This window comes from Oncorhynchus nerka, linkage group LG22, assembly GCF_034236695.1.
Source record: "Oncorhynchus nerka isolate Pitt River linkage group LG22, Oner_Uvic_2.0, whole genome shotgun sequence".
In the NCBI taxonomy this organism is placed as follows: domain Eukaryota; kingdom Metazoa; phylum Chordata; class Actinopteri; order Salmoniformes; family Salmonidae; genus Oncorhynchus; species Oncorhynchus nerka.
In genome coordinates this window covers 45,066,468-45,086,069 of record NC_088417.1, presented here as the reverse complement: position 1 = coordinate 45,086,069, position 19,602 = coordinate 45,066,468, and the positions used below count along the sequence as shown (strand labels likewise).

Here is a 19,602-nt window from a genome sequence, read left to right as displayed (position 1 = left end):
CAGAGAAACAAATATTTCCTACTACAAAAGTTGGTTTAGTCGTCACTAGTTACCACATCCACAAATAGATAAACCCCGCCTATTTATACAATTTGTCTTCTTAAAATCTGATTTTAAACCTAACCTTGACAAAACTACTAAACGTATGCTTAACCCTAACCTTAAATTAAGACCAAAAAGCTCATTTTAGTTTTCATTAATGTTTACGATTTTCTGTAGACCTTGTGGCTGTGATAACTAGTGACAACCCCTCGGTTTGGCCAGCAGATTGGCTTACTACATGCCCGTTATGTCGCGGTTAGTGCTATCTGGTATCCTTGGGACGTCCATACCCCTTAATCCTAACCCTAACCTGAACGAACCTTAATCACTACCCTAAATTTTACCTTAACCCTTATCAAACCCTAACATTTTCAATTTCAATGGGGGTAACGTCAGAGTTGGGACGTCCCAATGATCCAAAATAGCAATGAACCTTATGTTGCCATGCCTGTGTTTGAACGTAAAGCAACTCGTCCGACCTGCAAGTGAAGTGATTAGTAAAGGCCTAAGCTTAATATACATTTATAGACGATGAAAGTAGGAATATCACAACACACCTTGAACTTATAGTCAGTATTATTAAGCCGTTTTCACGATGATCATAGAAAATGTGGAAGCTTTGAAGTCGTGGCTCGCAAAACTCCTGGAGCCAATGTGAGTGATGAATTGAAATGACACTTTGCTAGCTAGCTTGCACGAGTTAGCACGCTAACTAGCTACGCCACCGCTAGCTTGCTCTGTGGCAGTGCAAATACCAATTGAACGTTTGTGTAAATTATACGGCGTTAAACATTCTGCATATCTGGTATGTTGGGCAAATTGTAGACACTAATCACATGAAGGCATTCTAGATAACGTTATGTGTTTTGGTGTCGCTGCCGCAATACATTAACTAACTAGCCAGCTGGAAAGCTAGTTAACTAGTTAACTTTGTCTGACTACCAGCTAACTAAAGTTGGCTAGTTAAACTCAATCAACATCGTCCCAATCAACGATAATCATTGATATTACTATTGCACAGCAAGTGAGGCTTGTGACGTATGGGTAACTTAGAATATTAAATGAACTAGACTGGCGTAGTTATAAATGTAGTGACTAAGGTAGCTTAGCTACCCCTAGACACTGCTAGTAGTGACGTCGAGCATTTGTAGCCAACCAGCTAGCTAGCCAGTTGGAAAGCCTGACATCCCAGTTTATATAAGTGTGTGTTGTCATTGCTAACATATATGTTAGGTAGAACTAGATTAGTGTCTAACCTGCTGCCTCAATTCAAAATCTCAAACTTTCTTGCCATTGCAACTTTCTTGGCTTGGCTACACATGATTATTGACAGATATTGTCTGATACAAACCCTGTTCTGAGCAATATGGGTAATGTTGCTTTTGCAGATGTGATGCTGACCCCTCTGCTTTAGCCAATTATGTTGTGGCTTTGGTAAAGAAGGACAAACCTGAGAAAGAGCTAAAAGCACTTTGTGCAGATCAACTGGATGTCTTCTTACAAAAAGGTAGGACACACAACTCATTAATGTCAGTGTTGTTTTTCATCACATAAACTAGAAGTTCCATTGTGGAAACATTTAGGTGACTGAATGATAGTCTGAAATAATTCAAGAGAAATGTTTATAAAAGTCTTATGCCTTGATACTTCACCTATTACAGAAACCACTGGATTTGTTGATAAGCTCTTTGAATGTTTGACCACCAAAAACTACTTGGGTAATCCACTTGCTAAGGAAGTTCCCAAAGAGGACACCAAACTCCCTGTACTAAAACAGGAGGCTGTGGAGGTAAGGGCATTTGTTAAACTGGCTTCATGCAGAATCCTTTCTGTTGTATTATGTTGCAGTCTTTGATGGTTGGGATATAGCTCATTATTGTTATTTTCTTAATCTTAAGGTTGAAAATGTAGAAGAGGATAGGGGGGATAACAGGAGGAGAAGAAGTCCACTGAGAAATCGCTCTGACTTCAACGAGTCAAGGTAAGGCTGATATCTATGTTTTTGTTATTTTCCTGGTTCTCTCCAGTGAGTTCACCTCTTGACAGTGATGATGCTCTCTGGAGGTCAAGATGTTGGTTTGATTAGGCCCTTATGTCTAATGATCTTTGACACACAATGTAGGTCTTGTTGTTGAAATGCTAGTCACATCAGTAGTACAAATTACCATGAAAAGTTTGGTACTGTATAAAAAGTGCTGCTAAATAACTAACCAACATGCCTTGATCGCCTGACCACACAGGGGCCGTGATGACCGCAGACGAGACGACCGCAAGCGGCGTGACATGGACCGTCACGGTAAAAGCACAGATTCCCACCGCGATAGGCATGACCGGCGCGGAGGCAACTCTCGTGGGCGCAGCTACAGCCGCAGCAGGAGCCGCAGCCGAAGTGGGAGCCGAGACATGAGCAGGGACAAGGAGCACAGCAGAGGGAGAGGTGAGACTCACAGGGGCGCGGACATGGATAAATCTGCTTCACTTCAAATGTTAACCTAAAAGGTTGAAAACAAATCTTTGCTAAGAAGAGGCAAGATTCAAGAAATTAGCCTATTGATTGGACTTGTACTGGGGAGATCCTCTGTGGTGTGGATGTCTCATAATAAAGATTATGATCAATTCTGGGCAGTGGTGGGAAAAGTACTCAATTGTCATACTTGAGGAAAAGTGAAGGTACATTAATAAAAAATGACTCCAGTGAAAGTCACCCAGTAAAATACTACTTGAGTAAATCTAAAAGTATCTGGTTTTAAATGTACTGAAGTACAGTGGTGGAAAGAGTACTAAATTGTCATACTTGAGTAAAAGTAAATGCTACACATCAAATTCTTTATATTAAGCAAAACAGACGACACAATTATTATTTTTTTGTACAGACAGGCACACTACAGTTGGGATTACAACAAGTTATATTGATAGGTGTGTGAATTGGACCATATTGCTGTTCTGCATGAGCGTTTGAAATGTAACGAGTATTTTTGGGTGTCAGGGGAAATGTATGGGAGTAAAAAGTAAATATTTTCTTTAGGTAATGTGGTGGAGTTAAAAGTTGTAAAAAAATATAATTATAGGAGTCAAGTATGGCTACCCCAAAAAATGACTTAAGTATTACTTCAACGTTTTTTAAACTAAACCTTGATCCAGTGGTGTAAAGTAATGTTAAGTTCGCATTGTGACTTTTGGGTTAAAGCTTTTCTCTGTGTCTCTGTATGTTCAACAGATTACAGGTCAAAGTTTGAAGTGGAGAGGAAGGAGCCTGAGAGTTTCAACTCCACCTCTGGGTCCCTGGGTACCCAACAACAGCAGCAACACCAGCATCCGCCACCTCTCCTGCCAACCCCCCAGCAGCACCCGTTCCCCTCCTCTGCTGGCCAAGCTGTCCCCAGCTCTGTTACCGTGGTAGCGCCCGCTCACCTGCCCGACAGCACCACGGAGAGCTGGTCTAATTACTACTCCAATCACAGGGAGGGCAAGTTGTTCAACAAGAGCACTTCAGTCAAGCACCGCTGTCGCGACTACGACGGTAAGGGCTCACCTCTGGGTTATTCTGGAGAAAGACTTTTCAACTGAAATAGTCTCATTTCACTCTGATCTTAGGTCTATATTATGAAATTAGATGTTACCTATGTATCTTAGCCCTACAGTTAATCTAGCAACAATATCTGGCTTTTACTTGTGCCTTGATTTAACCAGGTATGTCATTGAGAACCCATTCTCTTTTACAATAATGACCTGTTGTTTATGTAGCTGAACATCTCTTATCTGTTTTAGTGACTGAACGACAAGACTAACTCATCCATATCCAAAATAGTTTCTAATGTACATGCAAAAACTTGTGAAAGGATGTTCAAAAATTGAAGCAGGTGGCCTTGGATGGCCATCTAGTCATTGTATATGCTAGGAGCCTTAGCTGTAGAGTGTTAAGTTCATGTGTCTACAGTAGTCAAATTGTACAAATATCAGCCAATTGTTTGTTTAAGAAATTAAATGCGGTAGGTTGGTTGCATTCTAAACCTCAGTAAGTGTGAGCCTGGTTTAAAGCACCACTAATGACCCAGGTTCAACATCCTTCCCCTGAGAGTACAGATCAGGCTTAGAGCCGCTTCTCCAATGGGACACTGTTTATATTTATCCAACAGTCTCAACAGCGCAGCGATATTTCTCACTCTGCCCCACCATTGAGGGTTCAGAGAATTGCCTGGATGTTATCAGAAGCTCTAAACAAAACGGTTGCAAAGTAGATGCATCTAATTTTGGGCTGATGTCATTTTTTATATGACTGGGGGAAAGCAATTCTGAGCGCAATTATGGTAAGAATGTAATTGATCGTTTTTAAGCAATTTTCATCGATCTTCCTTTCTGTCTTCTGCAGAGAAAGGTTTCTGTGTGCGTGGTGACCTCTGTCCCTTTGACCACGGCAATGATCCTCTGATTGTGGACGACGTCACGCTGCCCGCTATGATCCCGTTTCCCCCACCTGGAATGCCACCGCCGGCCCGGATGGTCATGCCACCCATGACCGAGCCGCCCCCTGCCATCAGGATGCCCATGCCCCCCCACAGCCAGCCGCCCCCACCGGGCATCTTCCCTATGCCTCCTCCTGGTGAGTAATGTTACCATGTCTCTGCTATGATGCCGTCTCCAATTCGACCATCACTCCTGAACCCTGAATACTTACCAGTCTGTGTTTGACATAGGTTAAGGCCAAGTGTTTTTCCTGGTCAGGTCACATAATTAGGGAAAACCCAGGGCCCTAACTTTAGATCCTAATGTGGTGAGAGTCATTTTAGAATGCATGGATGTTTGTTTACATCAGTGGTCAACAACCGGTCGATCGCATTCCTAGTCGATCACCAAACATTTCTGTAAAAAGAAACGACGATAAAGCCTGGCAATTAAGTTTCTTTCTTTTTTATTCGCTTCATGCTGTTGGCGGTAGGTGCACTTGATTCAGCAGCCCTAGCGCTGGGAAGGCAAAGTGTGACCATTTTGAATCGTTTCATGTGTCTGAAGGTAGAGTTCCGCCTACCCGGCAGGCCCAGAGTGCAAATCAAGTGCACCTACAGGCCAACTGCTGGCCAATCCGATAGCTCAGATCACCGTGTCTGCACAGTTTCTTAGACTGTAAAAATAAGTCTTGAGCGCACAGCATAGTTGATACTCTGAGATTTTAAAACTTTTAAAACCATGACTAGATAGAGATTCAACAAATACAGCAAAGCACTGCTGTTTTTATTAGTAACGTCATGTTTAACTTGTTATTCAGCACTGTCAACACTTTGTGCATTTTATGGCTTATAAAAGTGTTGAACGTTCTCCCTACTTCGACTTAAGTTTCGCCATCAGCTGGAAGACGGTGAGTCGGGTGAGAGGCAGCCTCACTGATACGCTCTCCCTCCCCTCAGGTTGACCATCAGATGCAGGCCATCAGTCCAGTAAAATAAAAAATTATTATGCTCAGCAAATGATCTATTGCCAGTGTGATCATATACCATATAATTTCAAAATGGTTTGAGAAGAACATTGGCAGGACAATTCAAGCATAGCCAATATGCAGGGATAATGTATTCTGCATATAGCCTAATACAAACCTCTGCTACAGAATTGTTTTAATAGGTTATTGCGTAGGCTTACGTCTTTTTAAGTCACGTTTTTAAAAAATATATATTAAAAAATCGACCTGCATTTTGACTCAAGGTGATCTAGACTCAGAAAAGGTTGGTAACCACTGGTTTACGTCATTGAGTAGGAAGCCGTTAGCATTGGTTTAAGGTAGAGGGCTTCATTCCCGCCAGAAGCTGATTTAGCAGCATGATCATTACACAAGTGCACCTTTTGCTGGGGACAATATAAGGCTGCTTTAAAATGTACAGTTGTCACACAACACAATGCCACAGATGTCTCAAGTTTTAAGGGAGCATGCAATTGGCATGCTGACTGCAGGAATGTCCACCGGAGCTGTTGCTAGAGAATGTAATATTTATTTCTCCACCATAAGCTACATACAATGTCATTGCTGAGAACTATTTCTGTCTGTAATAGGGCACTTTAGTGGAGAAAACCTTATTCTGATTGGCTGGGCCTGGCTGCCAAGTGGGTGAGCCTATGCCCTCCAAGTCCCACCCATGGCTACACCACTGCCCAGCCATGTGAAATCCATAGATTAGGGCCTAATGAATTTAATTAAATTGACTGATTTCTTATATGAACTATAACTCAGTAAAATCTTTGAAATTGTTCAGTGCAGATACGCACCTCAGAGAAACAGCTGTCTTTGTTGTTGTCTTACCCTCACTAGTGCTCACCCTATACTGCATGTCTGTGCTTTACCTAGCCTTTTCTGTTCAGGAGTTTTAAGTAAATGGCTTTTGTCTAGTATTAACTGGGTTCAGCTTGGATTTGTATCTCCCATAGGGCCCCCATTAATACCAGCAAGTGGGATAGATACTCCCAACAACTCAGGAGCGAGTTCTGCCTCCTCTCTGGGACCGCCTGGAGTGGGACCTCTACCTCCTCTTCCTCCACCACCTCCATCTTCTTCAGTCTCTCTACACCCCCAATATTCTCAGTCAGAATGTAAGCAGCTATGATTATCTCAATTGGCATGGAAAAGTGGTACTTTTAAGCATAGCTCCCATATTATTTTACTTTTTGTCAGTTCGTTTTCTTTGAAGTACAGCATCTTTCAAATCAATGTGAACCAAATGGCATTGTTCAGTTTGACTGTAGTAAGTGAGGAAAGACAGAGAAATTATATTGGTTTAAAAATGTTTATGGTTCATTCACGTTTTGCAAATTATTTCCTTTTTGGGTGGTGGTGTTAGTTTTGTTTTTGTGTCCAACTGCCTTGCCTGCATGATCAAGTCATTTATTTAGGGTGCAATAACTTATGTTGACCAGAGGGTCACACTGTTTCTGAACTGGAAATCTACTGTTGGTGCTGTAAGGTGCACATTAGATAAGTGCAAACTATATTTGACTAATCCTGCCCACATACGTGAGAAAATGAATGAATTTAAATGCAGTCCATTTCTCTACTCTTAATACAAAACAATAATTATATATATATATATCTCTCACACACACACACACACACTACCGTTCAAAAGTATGGGGTCACTTAGAAATGTTCTTGTTTTTGAAAGAAAAGCACATTTTTTTGGTCCATTTAAAAATAACATCAAATTGTTCGGAAATACAGTGTAGACATTGTTACTGTTGTAGCTGCAAACGGCAGATTTTTTTATGGAATATCTACATAGGCGTACAGAGGCCCATTATCAGCAACCATCACTCCTGTGTTCCAATGGCATGTTGTGTTAGCTAATCCAAGTTTATAATTTTAAAAGGCTAATTGATCATTAGAAAACCATTTTGCAATTATGTTAGCTTAGCTGAAAACTTGTGGTGATTTAAAGAAGCAATAAAACTGGCTTTCTTTAGACTAGTTGAGTATCTGGAGCATCAGCATTTGTGGACTCGATTACAGGCTCAAAATGGCCAGAAACAAATAACTGTCTTCTGAAACTCGTCGGTCTATTCTTGTTCTGAGAAATGAAGGCTATCCCATGTGAGAAATTGCCAAGAAACTGAAGAGCTCGTACAACGCTGTGTACTACTCCCTTCACAGAACAGCGCGAACTGGCTCTAACCCGAATAGAAAGAGTGGGAGGCCCCGGTGCACAACTGAGCAAGAGGACAAGTACATTAGTGTCTAGTTTGAGAAACAGATGCCTGACAAGTTCTCAACTGGCAGCTTCATTAAATAGTACCCGCAAAACACCAGTCTCAATGTCAACAGTGAAGAGGCGACTCCGGGATGCTGACCTTCTAGGCAAAGAAAAGCCATATCAGACTGGCCAATAAAAAGAAAAGATTAAGATGGGCAAAAGAACACAGACACTTGACAGGAACTCTGCGTGTGTGTGTGTATTTATTTTACTTGCTCTGGGTGTCTCCATGTTTTAGTTTAGTGCATGCATTCTTGACAGTCCCAAGCCATAGCCTATTATATAGAAAAATCAGACTTCATAATATTGAGCTCAATAGTATGGTTATACTTAGGTTTTCCTTGTAAGCATGCATGCATACAGTTAAAGTAGGTGTTATTACAGATATGCCTGTTTGGGAATTGTCACTCTCCACAGTGTAAAATGCTGTTTTAGTTCTTCTAATGATGTGTCCCATCCCTTGTGTTGCCAGATAATTACGACCCAGAGGCCTACAACCCAGAGTCTCCAGGCATCACTGCAGCCAGCCGGCCCCAGTACAGGCAGTTCATCCCCCGCATCCAGACCCAGAGACCCAACCTGATTGGCCTCACTTCTGGAGATGGCCAGGGATCCAGAGGTATCACATGTGGGTCTATCCTGTCCCACTTTAATTAATCAATCCTTTTTACTTAACACAGTCACTTTAGTTATTTAGATTGGGCCTTTCCTCTGCTCCTAACCAATACGAAACATGAGACGAGTTCCATATGTTAATTTATTTGGAGAACATGATCAAACAACTCGAACAGCTAGAATCACTTTACGTATCCTTATTGTCGTCCAGATTCTAGCTGTGTCATTACGACCGACTGCTTTTCTCCTTTTCCCAGCAGCTAACATAGTGATCCAGACAGAGCCGGCAGTGGCCAGTGTTCCCAGCAGTGTGTCCCGCTACAGCAGCACCGAGCAGGAGAGCAGGAAGAGGCCCATGGGGCCCACAGAGGGCCAGATGCCCAAAAAGCCCTGGATGGACAAGTAAGAACACACACACACACACAAGGGCCACCCTGAACACTCACAGTACCCACCCTCCACCACTGCAGCGTTGTGAGCGATTCCAGTTCAATGGCAGTTTTAATTGAGCTCTGTAAGAGCCTGGATTTAGATGACTCGTTACTTGACCCGAACTCTGCTTCACAGATCACTGTCATTGGCTCCTCTGCCCTGTCACTCACTTCTGTCATTCTCTTCCAGGTCAAACTACCAGGCCAACAACCAACTCAACTTCCCCAACAACAAGCCCCAACACGGGGGCTTCCCCAAGAAGAATCACTATGTCAACACTAAGCTGGAAGTTCGCAAAATCCCCCGAGATCTCAACAACATCACCAAATTGAATGAACACTTTAGCAAGTTTGGTACCATCGTGAATATTCAGGTAAGAGTAACATGACTGTAGTTGACTATTTCATTAGCTTTTCTTTTTTTTTATCTCGACAGCACTTTACTCACAATTTCTTGATATCATTTGTACCACTAAACACAGGAACTCTTTAGATCATTATTGGGGCGTCTACATACTTTCGAGGGTAATCAAGGACACACCTGCTTGCCTATATCACTACTTCCTGTATCTTCTTTGACCTGTCCCGTCTCCAATAGGTGGTGTTTGGTGGTGACCCAGAGGCAGCTCTGATCCAGTACACAGCCAACGAAGAGGCACGGCGAGCCATCTCCAGCATTGAGGCTGTGCTCAACAACCGCTTCATCCGTGTGTACTGGCACCGAGAGGCCAACACCCAGCAGCAGGGACAGAGCATGGGTCAGGGTCAGGGGGACGGACCGAGCCAGAGCTCTGCCATGGGGCAACAGCAACCCAACGTCCACAAGGTGAACAGCGCACTTGTGACTACTGCAAAAAAAACTTTTCTTCGCTGGTCAAACCATTAATTCATTCAACCAGCAGTTTTGGTTTTGAACAGAGAAGTTCTAAGTTCCAGGTCAGCAGTGATCATCATCTATGCATTACTTTCTATCTTTCTGTATAAACCAGCAGGTGATAAAGCAGCACAGTCCCGGGGCCTATGTGCTGAATAATAAGACGGTGCCCAAACATTGCCACGGTGTTGTGGCTGTGGCCGGGGGCAAACTGGACTCCCTGCACCCCAGCACGGACACTGCAGCAGTAAGCAGTAATTTCCTATGCTCTGTGGGTCTGAGTGTGCCCCTATACATGTCTGCAGCACGGTGTTGTATTATGGCAAAGAGAGTGGATTGACACAGGGGGTAAGGTAGTAATCAAAGGGTCTGTTTGTCTCTTTCTATCCTAGGCACTCCTCGCCTCCTCTGGGGCCCTTCAGAAGGGACCCTACATGTCCACAGTCCTCAAGGCAACATCCAAGTCACTTGGTAAAACTGCCAAAGCACTTGAAGAACTGGAGGTCTTGAAAAAGAAGCAGGCGAGTCAGTTTTGCTGTTAGCATTTTGAATAAGCTTCAGTGTATCATCACCTTTCATACAAAAATCTAAATTCCACTCTAATCAATTGTTTGGTTTGTTCTTTGTTCATTCAGGAGACATTGAAGTTGCAACAGGACATGAGGAAAAAAAAACAGGAGATGCTTGAGAAACAGATTGAATGCCAGAAGGTATGGTTGCTTATATTACATATATACTGAACAAAAATATAAACGCAACATGTGAAGTGTTGGTCCCATGTTTCATGAGCTGAAATAAAATATTTCATTAATGTTCCATATGAACAAAAAGCATATTTTTCTCTCAAATTGTATGCACAAATGTGTTTACATCCCTGTTATTGAGCATTTCTCCTTTACCAAGATAATCCATCCACCTGACAGGTGTGGCATATCAAGAATCTGATTAAACAGCATGCTCATTACTCAGGTGCACCTTGTGCTGGGGACAAAAGGTCACTCTAAAATGTGCAGTTTTGTCACACAGCACAATGCCACGTGTCTCAAGTTGAGGGAGTGTGCAATTGGCATGCTGACTGCAGGAATGTCCACCAGAGCTGTTGCCAGAGAATTTAATTTAATTTCTCTACCATAAGCCGCCTCCAATGTCGTTTTAGAGAGTTTGGCAGTACTTCCAACACGCCTCACAACCGCAGACCACGTTTAACCACGCCAGCCTAGGACCTCCACATCTGAATTCACCTGCGGGATTGTCTGAGACTAGCCACCCGGACAGCTGATGAAACTGGGGTTTCCACAACCAAAGAATTTCCGAAGAACTGTCAGAAACCATCTCAGGGAAGCTCATCTTTGTGCTTCACCGGGGTCTTGACCTGACTGAAGTTCAGCGTTATAGCCGACTTCAGTGGGCAAATGCTCACCTTCAGTGGCCACTGGCAGAAGTGTGCTCTCACACAGATGAATTCCGACTTCAACTGTACCACGCAGATGGCAGACAACGTGTATGGCATCGTGTGGTAGTGCTATTTGTTAATGCCAAAGTTGTGAACAGAGTGCCCCATGGTGGGGTTATGGTATGGGCAGGCATAAGCTACGGACAACGAACACAATTGCATTCTATGGATGGCAATTTCAATGCACAGAACCCGTAATCAGATCCTGAGGCCCATTGTGCCATTCATCCTACGGCATCACCTCATGTTTCAGCATGATATTGCACAGCCCCATGTCGCAAGGACCTGTACACCCATTCAGCATGTTTGGGATGCTCTGGATCGACATGTACGACAGCGTGTTCCAGTTCCTGCCAATATCCAGCAACTTCGCACAGCCATTGAAGACGAATGGGACAACATTCCACAGGCCACAATCAACATTCTGATTCAACTCTATGCAAAGGAGATGTATCGCGCTGCATGAGGGAAATGGTGGTCGCACCAGATACTGACTGGTTTTCTGGTCCACACTCCTACTTTTTTTTTTTCAAGGTATCTGACCAACAGATGCATGGAGTGCATTTTTCCACATTTTGTTACGTTACAGCCGTATTCTAAAATTGATTAAATAGTTCCCCCCCCTCAATCTACACACAATACCCCATAATGACAATGCAAAAACAGGTTTTTAGAATTTATTGCTAATGTATAACATTTTTGGGGAAATATCACTTTTAAGTATTCAGACCCTTTACTCAGTACCTTTGGCAGCAATTACAGCCTTGAGTCTTCTTCGATATGACTCTACAAGCATGGCACACCTGTATTTGGGGATAGGGAGCGTCACTGCACAGCTATTTTCAAGCCTAACCAGAGATGTTCGATTGGGTTCAAGTCCGGGCTCTGACTGGGCTCCCCTCAAGGACATTCACAGCCATTCCTGCATTGTCCTGCATTGTCTTGGCTGTGTGCTTAGGGTCGTTGTCCTTTTGAAAGGTGAACTATCGCCCCGGTCTGAGATCCTGAGTGATCTGGAGCAGGTTTTCATCAAGGATCTCTCTGTACTATGCTCCGTTCATCTTTCCCTCGATCCTGACTCGTCTCCCAGTCAATACCGCTGAAAAACATCCTCCACAACCATGCTTCACCGTAGGGATGGTGTCATGTTTCCTCCATGCTTGACATTCAGGCCAAAGAGTTCGATCTTGGTTTCATCAGACCAGAGAATCGTATTTCTCATGGTCCGAGAGTCCTTTAGGTGCCCTTTGGCAAACTCCAAGCGGGCTGTCATGTGCCTTTTTACTGAGGAGTGGCTTTAGTCTGGCCACTACCATAAAGGCCTGATCGGTGGAGTGCTGCAGAGATTCTGGAAGGTTCTCCCATCTCCACAGAGGACCTCTGGTGCTCTGTCAGAGTGACCATTGGGTTCTTGGTCACCTCCCTGACCAAGGCCCTTCTCACCCGATTGCTCAGTTTGGCTGAGCGGCCAGCTCTAGGAAGAGTCTTGGTGGTTCCAAACTTCTTCCATTTAAGAATGATGGAGTCCACTGTTCTTGGGGTCCTTCAATGCTGCATAAATGTTTTGGTACCCTTCCCCAGATCTGTGCCTCTCCTGTCTCTGACCTTGGTGTATGCTCTGACATGCACTGTCAACTGTGGAACCTTATATAGACAGGTATGTGCCTTTCCAAATCATGTCCAATCAATTGAATTGACCACAGGTGGACTCCAAGTTGTAGAAGCATCTCAAGGATGATCAATGGAAGCCGGATACACCTGAGCTTGATTTTGAGTCTCATAAGCAAAGGGTCTGAATATTTATCTAAATAAGGTATTTCTGTTTATTTTTAATAAATTTGCTACAATTTCAAATCACCTGTTTTCACTTTGACATTGTGGGGTATTGTGTGTAGATTGAGGGGCAAAAAATGATTTAATTAATTTTAGAATAAGGCTGTCACGTAACAAAATGTGGAAAAGGGGAAGGGCTCTGAATACTTTCCAAATGGATTGTATCTGTATTCCCAGTCATGTGAATCTGTAGATTAGGGCCTAAATTAATTTATTTCAATTGACTGATTCCCTTATAAACGGTTCAGATCTTTGAAATTGTTGCATGTTGCGTTGATATTTCTGTTCAGTGTAGTTAATAATTTAAAGGAAACCACCATCACCACCTTCCATTTTACAGTTGCACATAAGCCACATGCAGTGATCAGCATCACATTGTCCATTCACTATCAAAACCAAGGATACCGGTAAGACCAAAAGAGCCTGTGTGTTGTCCTGGAAAACCCTACTTGTCTAGCACTGATTAGTCAATCTCATGTCCTTCCTCCTATAGGCTCTAATAAACAGACTTGAAAAGAACCGGGCCACATTGAAGCCAGAGGAGAGGGCCAACCTTATGAAGACTCTGAAGGATCTGACCGACAAGATCTCCCAGCTCCAGAACGAGATGAACCCAGCCTCCCACTCCACGGCCCAGTCCAAGACCAAGATAGATGTGAGTCTACCTACCATATCATAATAGGGCTGTAATTACTTAATTGCGCCATCACCGCCATTTACAGTATTTGTTTATACTATATAGTTCATGCATTGTGGAAATCCAAACGTAATATCAATGGCTCTGTTTGATTTGTGCTTTCCCTCAGAAACAAAAGGAGCTTCTGGATGCAGAGCTTGATTTCCACAAGAAGATGAGTTCTGGAGAGGACACGACAGACCTGAAGCAGAAACTGGGTCAGCTGCAGGTTGAGGTGGGTAGACTGAGTATCCATACTTTCGGAAGTCCTCTCTCTAGAACTAATGACCATGTCTGGAATGTGGCAGTGTTCTGGCATACTGAAAGAGTAGTGGCAGACAAGACAACTCCAACAAATGTGCAACCTTTTAGAAGAATGGTCTGAAGCGAGCAGCAGGACATCACCTTGGATGTGAACGTATGCCTTGCCACACAGCTTCTCTCGTCTGCTGCTATAGTCACATATGTTGCCCAGTGTTTCCTCTGCAGTCATTTAGCTGGGGTGCTGCGCCAGGGCAAAATCATTTCCGGCACACCCCAAAAATATGGAACATGAAAAAATTCTACAATCAATTCCAGAGGAAAAACATGACCTCGGTGTCAGAGGATCAGGTTCTAAACAACAAACTCGTTGTTGTTTTTTTTCTTCTCATGGCAACACCTCTGCATGGCTTTCCCAGCCTGGTGTGCTTAAATTAGCTTCTGTGAAATATGCATGGCTTTATCCCTCTTCTGCACATTAAACTGCAGGCACTTACCAAGCCCAGAGGACACCCACTAACTAATCCTAACGAAACACATATCCTACATTGATGCATCTGATTTCATTAAAGTTTGAGCTTGTGTTCCTTGTAAGAAAATAGAGGGATGACATTTAGTAGGAGGGGTGGGGAAGGACGAGTGTTGGCGTTCACCATTTTTACATTTGAGTTATTTAGCAGACTCTCTTATCCAGAGCGACTTACAGGAGCATTTAGGGTTAAGTACCTTGCTCAAGGATACAGACAGATTTTTCACCAAGTCAGCTTGGGGATTCGAACCAGCCACCTTTTGTTTAATGGCCCTACGCCCTTAATCAGTAGGCTACCTGCCGCTCCAAGACATCAGGCCCATCACAATCAGCCTGCTGGTCCATATTCCCTTGGACTCATTAAAGATGGATACCAGACCTGTGGGGACACTTGTTCTGAGTGGCATTACATTTTCTTCCTAGATACTGACGCTGCATGGCACTGTTTGCTGAGGACATGCCAGGTGGCACAACTGTCTTTCTTGCTTCCACATCTGTCTCTGTGGTACTCTCCTAATAGTGCCAGGTGGCACCTCATTTTGTGTGATGTTGAGGAGTAGCTGTGGATCTGATGACTTTGTTGGCTGTGTTCCCCTAGGCCACGTGGTTGGGCTTGATACCGACCGGGCGGGGGAAGGTAGACGATCCAATAGGCGTCAGGGGCAGGGGCCGAGGCCGGGGCAGGGGCAGGGGACGTGGACACAGAGGAGGAGGAAGAGGAGGGGGCAATCACATGGTGGTGGACCACAGGCCCCGGGCCATTGCCATCATGGGAGTCACACAGGAAGAGAAGGAGGAGCTGCTGCCTCACTTTGTGGTAAGGAAATACAACCATCACATCTTATCCTATCCAGCCAGTTGCATGGTTCCCCCAAAATGGCTTATTTTAACATTGGAAAGTCAGAGCTAGAACTCATCCTGTGGCACAAAGCATTAATTGTTATAGTAGTAAAAACAATGCCTGAGAAGATGTGTAAAGGAGTTTCCACTGGCACTTACGTCTGTTTCGTATTCTTGTCTTTGTCACAGAAATTTGGTGAGATACAGGAGCTTCATGATCAGGATGCCACCAGCGTTGTCATAACGTTCAAGACCCGGAGTGAAGCAGAGAATGTATGTCCTGCAGATGTGACACACAGTAGCTCGTAACATTTGGATGCCTTTATAACAGACAGTTAACACAAGTTTGAATTGAATTTCACCCTTCATGATAATTTTCACATTTTATAGGCTGCAAACCAAGGAGCAAAGTTCAAAGGTCGCGTTCTACAGATTTCATGGCACAAGCCGAAGACTCCATCCATGTCCACAGAGCCTGAAGAGGAGAGGTTGAAGGATGAGGCCAATAAGGTATGTTACTATACATCTCTCCCCATACATTTCCTGTTTTTTTTACCATTTAGGCATTTTGGAAAAGCATGTCATGTTAATAAATCAGAATTAAATTATATAAATAAGAGTGCAGCATAGCTGTGTCCTAATACGAATTATCGATTGCAAAATGGTTGATTTAGTGAGTTTTGTATTTATTTTGCAGAATTATAGATCGTTTTTAGTCAAATGTTTTAATGACATCAAAATGCATGTTCTTTGATTTCATTCCTCCAGGAGGAAGTCAGCCCCTACCTGCTTATGGAGGAAGACGACGATGAGGATGACGAGTACGAGAGTCGTTCATGGAGGCGATGAATGCAATACGAACGTCACACTTTTTAGTGGGAATTACTTTATTTTTTAAAAACAAATTCAAGCCGATTTGACGAAATCACTTGTTTTTTTTTTGTTGCAATTTCCAGTATTTTGAGACTGAAGAATGAAACACATGAGAGAAAGCAGTTCCTTTAATGATACGTTTGAAGCTTGAAAAGGCAGACTGTTTTGTCTCTTCAAACATCTGAATAATTATTCAAATCTCACTTTTTCTGAGAAAAAAATCTAAACCGTTATAAATAGATGTATGTTTCGATGTGGTTACTAGATAATCGGTAACACACAACATTTGTGACTACTGTGAATAGCTAGTTATTTTTATATATATTTAAGCTATGGTTTCCTTCGCTCCCTTGTTTGGCTAATGTTGTCTATAATTTCGAGGCTCAAAGGTCCTCAGTCCAGGGACGGCCACACCCTCACAGATCTCACCGTCTCGGTCTACAGCAGAGGTCACTAAGTTTACAGTCCCCTGTTGAAATGCCCTTGCAAATTAGATACAACCTCCGTCTTGAATTTCGAGATACAATTGATATTCCCCTGAGTATTTTGCTGTCGACTAAATGTGTGGTGCCACTTTATGTACATATGAACACCAAGACTGTTACGCACTTTTGAGATGGTGTGTAACAACTTTTTTCCCAGGTCATCTTCCCTTAGTCATCTGAAAGCCAAAGACATATTTGGATGAGGAGCTAGTCATTTATTGTCAAACGTGTTGGATTTCTGTAGACAATGTTGTTTGAATGTATACTGAACATTTGATTTGTATCTCTAATTTTGCCTTACGTAATCAGCAGAAGGCTGACTTTTTATGAGATGAGTGATTTTTCTCCTGTAAATGTTGTAAATGTTTGCAATAGGATTTACTTTGATACTTTTCCCCCCCATTTTTAGTCATTTGAATGAATGTGGACATTGTCAGGAAAAGAGGTCCCACTTACTCTGCTTATTTAACATAGGTTTGTGTTTAAACCAACCCTTGTGGCGTCACTTCACATAACATCAAAGACACATTCATACCAACTCATCTCTGACAGGATTCATCTTCAAGGGAAAATGTATGGTTTTGACAGAGTTGTCAAATAACCAGTCATTTGTTACAGATTGATAATGTTTCCATGCACAGTTTCGGATCTTAATTTACATACATCAGCAGTTACTCCATTTCCACATAAGTGAGGTACCTAATATTAATGAGCGAGGATCCCCCCCATACCGCCCTGCAAGTGGAGAAACGTTGGTGGCTCTGAATGTGTTAACTAACATCAACTCTTGTATAATTGATGAAAAACAAAAGCTATATTTCCATACTGTATTTACATTTATTCAAGAGAGGGAGAGCTTAAATTCTTTAGAGATGCCCCTGAAGTATAGATATTGAACCCTATAGCGTGTTATGCTTTCATATTTGGCCAGGACCAACCACCCTGTTGTAACTCAAGACTAAACCATTGGATTCAATATAAGCGCTGAAAACGGTTATGTTGCCGTAGCCCCTATTATATTTTGACCCTTGTTCATTTTGCAGTCTTCTTGGGGAAAGTTAGGAGATTAGAGTAACAGGAAAGTAAGACTCCTCTCTAGACTTTGACTTGTCCTATCAGTGTGAGGCTTGGCGATAACTTTATCAGCATGACAATTTTATATCAGTTAGGTCACAACATGTTTCTTTTTGGAGATCAATAAAAAGCCCATTGGAATGTGAGAAAGGGATGCCAGTCAGACTCCAGAACAGGGCTCTCCAACCCTGTTCGTGAAGAGCGACCCTCCTGTAGGATTTCACTCCAATCCCAGCTGTAACACCTGATTCCGCTTATCAACCAGCTGATTATTAGATTTGGGTTTGATTAAGGTAGGAGTGAGAACCTACAGGATGGTAGCTCTCCAGGAAAAGGGTTGGAGAACCCTGCTCTAGAAGGACAATTGCAGAGAATAAGAAATTGTAGTTTATCACTGCACAGTACCCTTCTTGTTTGCTATGTGCTTTTCCTGTTTGGATTGCATATTTCACAGCAACATATGAACAGCCCTTTGCTTGATAACTTCAGTAGGAGAAATCTAATGGCAGGACTATTACTTCAGTGGGATTTCATAAATTGCTTTGAGGATTTTCTCCCAATGTTTGTACTACCTTGTGGACGCTACTATGACATGGTAGTGTAAAATGTAAAACACTTATTGGAAGAATATTTTTTGGGATTTGTTAATTGTTTATATTTTCAGGAAGTGTATGTATTTTTGATTTATTCTGTTTGTAAAATGGATTTCTAACTCACTAGCATGTTTGCTTTTACCAATAAACATGGAGGAATGGTGTTAGGAACAAAATACATTTAAATAAACAACTTGAATTAGACAAGTAAAAAAAAAAAAAAACTATACCGTTAAAATTTGAACATTGCGAAGATGCGAGAGAAACCATTCCCAAAAAATATTACCTTTAAAACCTGTGTTGTGTCCTTTCTTTAGTATAGATCTGAATGATATATAGTTGAAGTCAGGAGTTTACATACACTTAGGTTGGAGTCATTAAAACTCGTTTTTCAACCACTCCACAAATTTCTTGTTAACAAATTATAGTTTTGGCAAGTCGGTTAGGACATCTACTTTGTGTATGACACAAGTCATTTTTCCAACAATTGATAACAGACAGATTATTTCACTTATAATTCACTGTATCACAATTCCAGTGGGTCAGAAGTTTACAAACACTAAATTGACTGCCTTGATACAGATTGGAAAATTATGTCATGGCTTTAGAAGCTTCTGATATGCTAATTGACATCATTTGAGTCAATTGGAGGTGTACCTGTGGATGTATTTCAGGGCCAACCTTCAAACTCAGTGACTGCTTGACATGATGGGGAAATCAAAAGAAATCAGCTGAAACCTCCACAAGTCTGGTTCATCCTTGGGAGCAATTTCCAAATTGAAGGTACCACATTCATCTGAATAAACAATAGTATGCAAGTATAAACACCATGGGACCATGCAGCTGTCATACCGCTCAGGAAGGAGACGCATTCAGTCTCCTAGATATGAACGTACTTTGGTGTGAAAAGTACAAATTAATCCCAGAACAACAGCAAAGGACCTTGAGAAGATGCTGGAGGAAATACGTACAAAAGTATCTATATCCACAGTAAAACTAGTCCTATATCGACATAACCTGAAAGACCGCTCAGCAAGGAAGAAGCCACTGTCCAATCTAAAAAAGACTATGGTTTGCTTTTTGTAGAAATGTCCTCTGGTCTGATGAAACAAAAATAGAACTGTTTGGCTATAATGACCATCGTTATGTTTGGAGGGAAAAAGGGGGAGGCTTGAAGGCGAAGAACACCATCCCAACCATGAAGAACGGGGGTGGCAGCATCATGTTGTGGGGGTGCTTTTCTGCAGGAGGGACTGGTGCACTTCACAAAATAGATGGCATCATGAGGCAGGAAAA

The 19,602-nt window shown here is 42.4% G+C and overlaps 1 protein-coding gene across 6 annotated transcripts; it reads left to right on the top strand.

Annotated features, from left to right (window-relative positions):
* Positions 1–390: 390 nt before the first annotated feature.
* On the top strand, positions 391–18,704 carry LOC115105244 (RNA-binding protein 27-like). Of its 6 annotated transcripts, none has more exons than XM_029627027.2 (21): positions 391–696; positions 1,431–1,549; positions 1,704–1,831; positions 1,941–2,023; positions 2,283–2,479; positions 3,260–3,562; positions 4,412–4,642; positions 6,454–6,615; positions 8,242–8,388; positions 8,645–8,786; positions 9,006–9,189; positions 9,414–9,641; positions 9,805–9,936; positions 10,082–10,210; positions 10,325–10,399; positions 13,469–13,630; positions 13,782–13,886; positions 15,040–15,258; positions 15,471–15,554; positions 15,672–15,791; positions 16,050–18,704. In XM_029627027.2, the coding sequence occupies exons 1-21, from the start codon at positions 638–640 to the stop codon at positions 16,128–16,130; spliced, it is 3,090 nt and encodes a 1,029-aa protein (XP_029482887.2). In that variant the 5' UTR covers positions 391–637; the 3' UTR covers positions 16,131–18,704. The 6 variants fall into 6 exon arrangements, with proteins under 6 accessions (XP_029482887.2, XP_029482883.2, XP_029482882.2 ...); XM_029627023.2 differs by having other exon boundaries at positions 8,242–8,397; positions 9,808–9,936; XM_029627022.2 differs by having other exon boundaries at positions 8,242–8,397.
* Positions 18,705–19,602: the final 898 nt, after the last annotated feature.

What these genes read in the sequence shown, in the direction of transcription:
- LOC115105244 (XM_029627022.2), top strand. Translation starts at nt 638, where the DNA reads ATGATCATAGAAAATGTGGAAGCTTTGAAGTCGTGGCTCGCAAAACTC. An exon ending in AGCTGCTGCCTCACTTTGTG is followed by an intron (nt 15,259 to 15,470) that starts GTAAGGAAATAC and finishes TCTTTGTCACAG; the next exon opens with AAATTTGGTGAGATACAGGA. An exon ending in TGAAGGATGAGGCCAATAAG is followed by an intron (nt 15,792 to 16,049) that starts GTATGTTACTAT and finishes TCATTCCTCCAG; the next exon opens with GAGGAAGTCAGCCCCTACCT.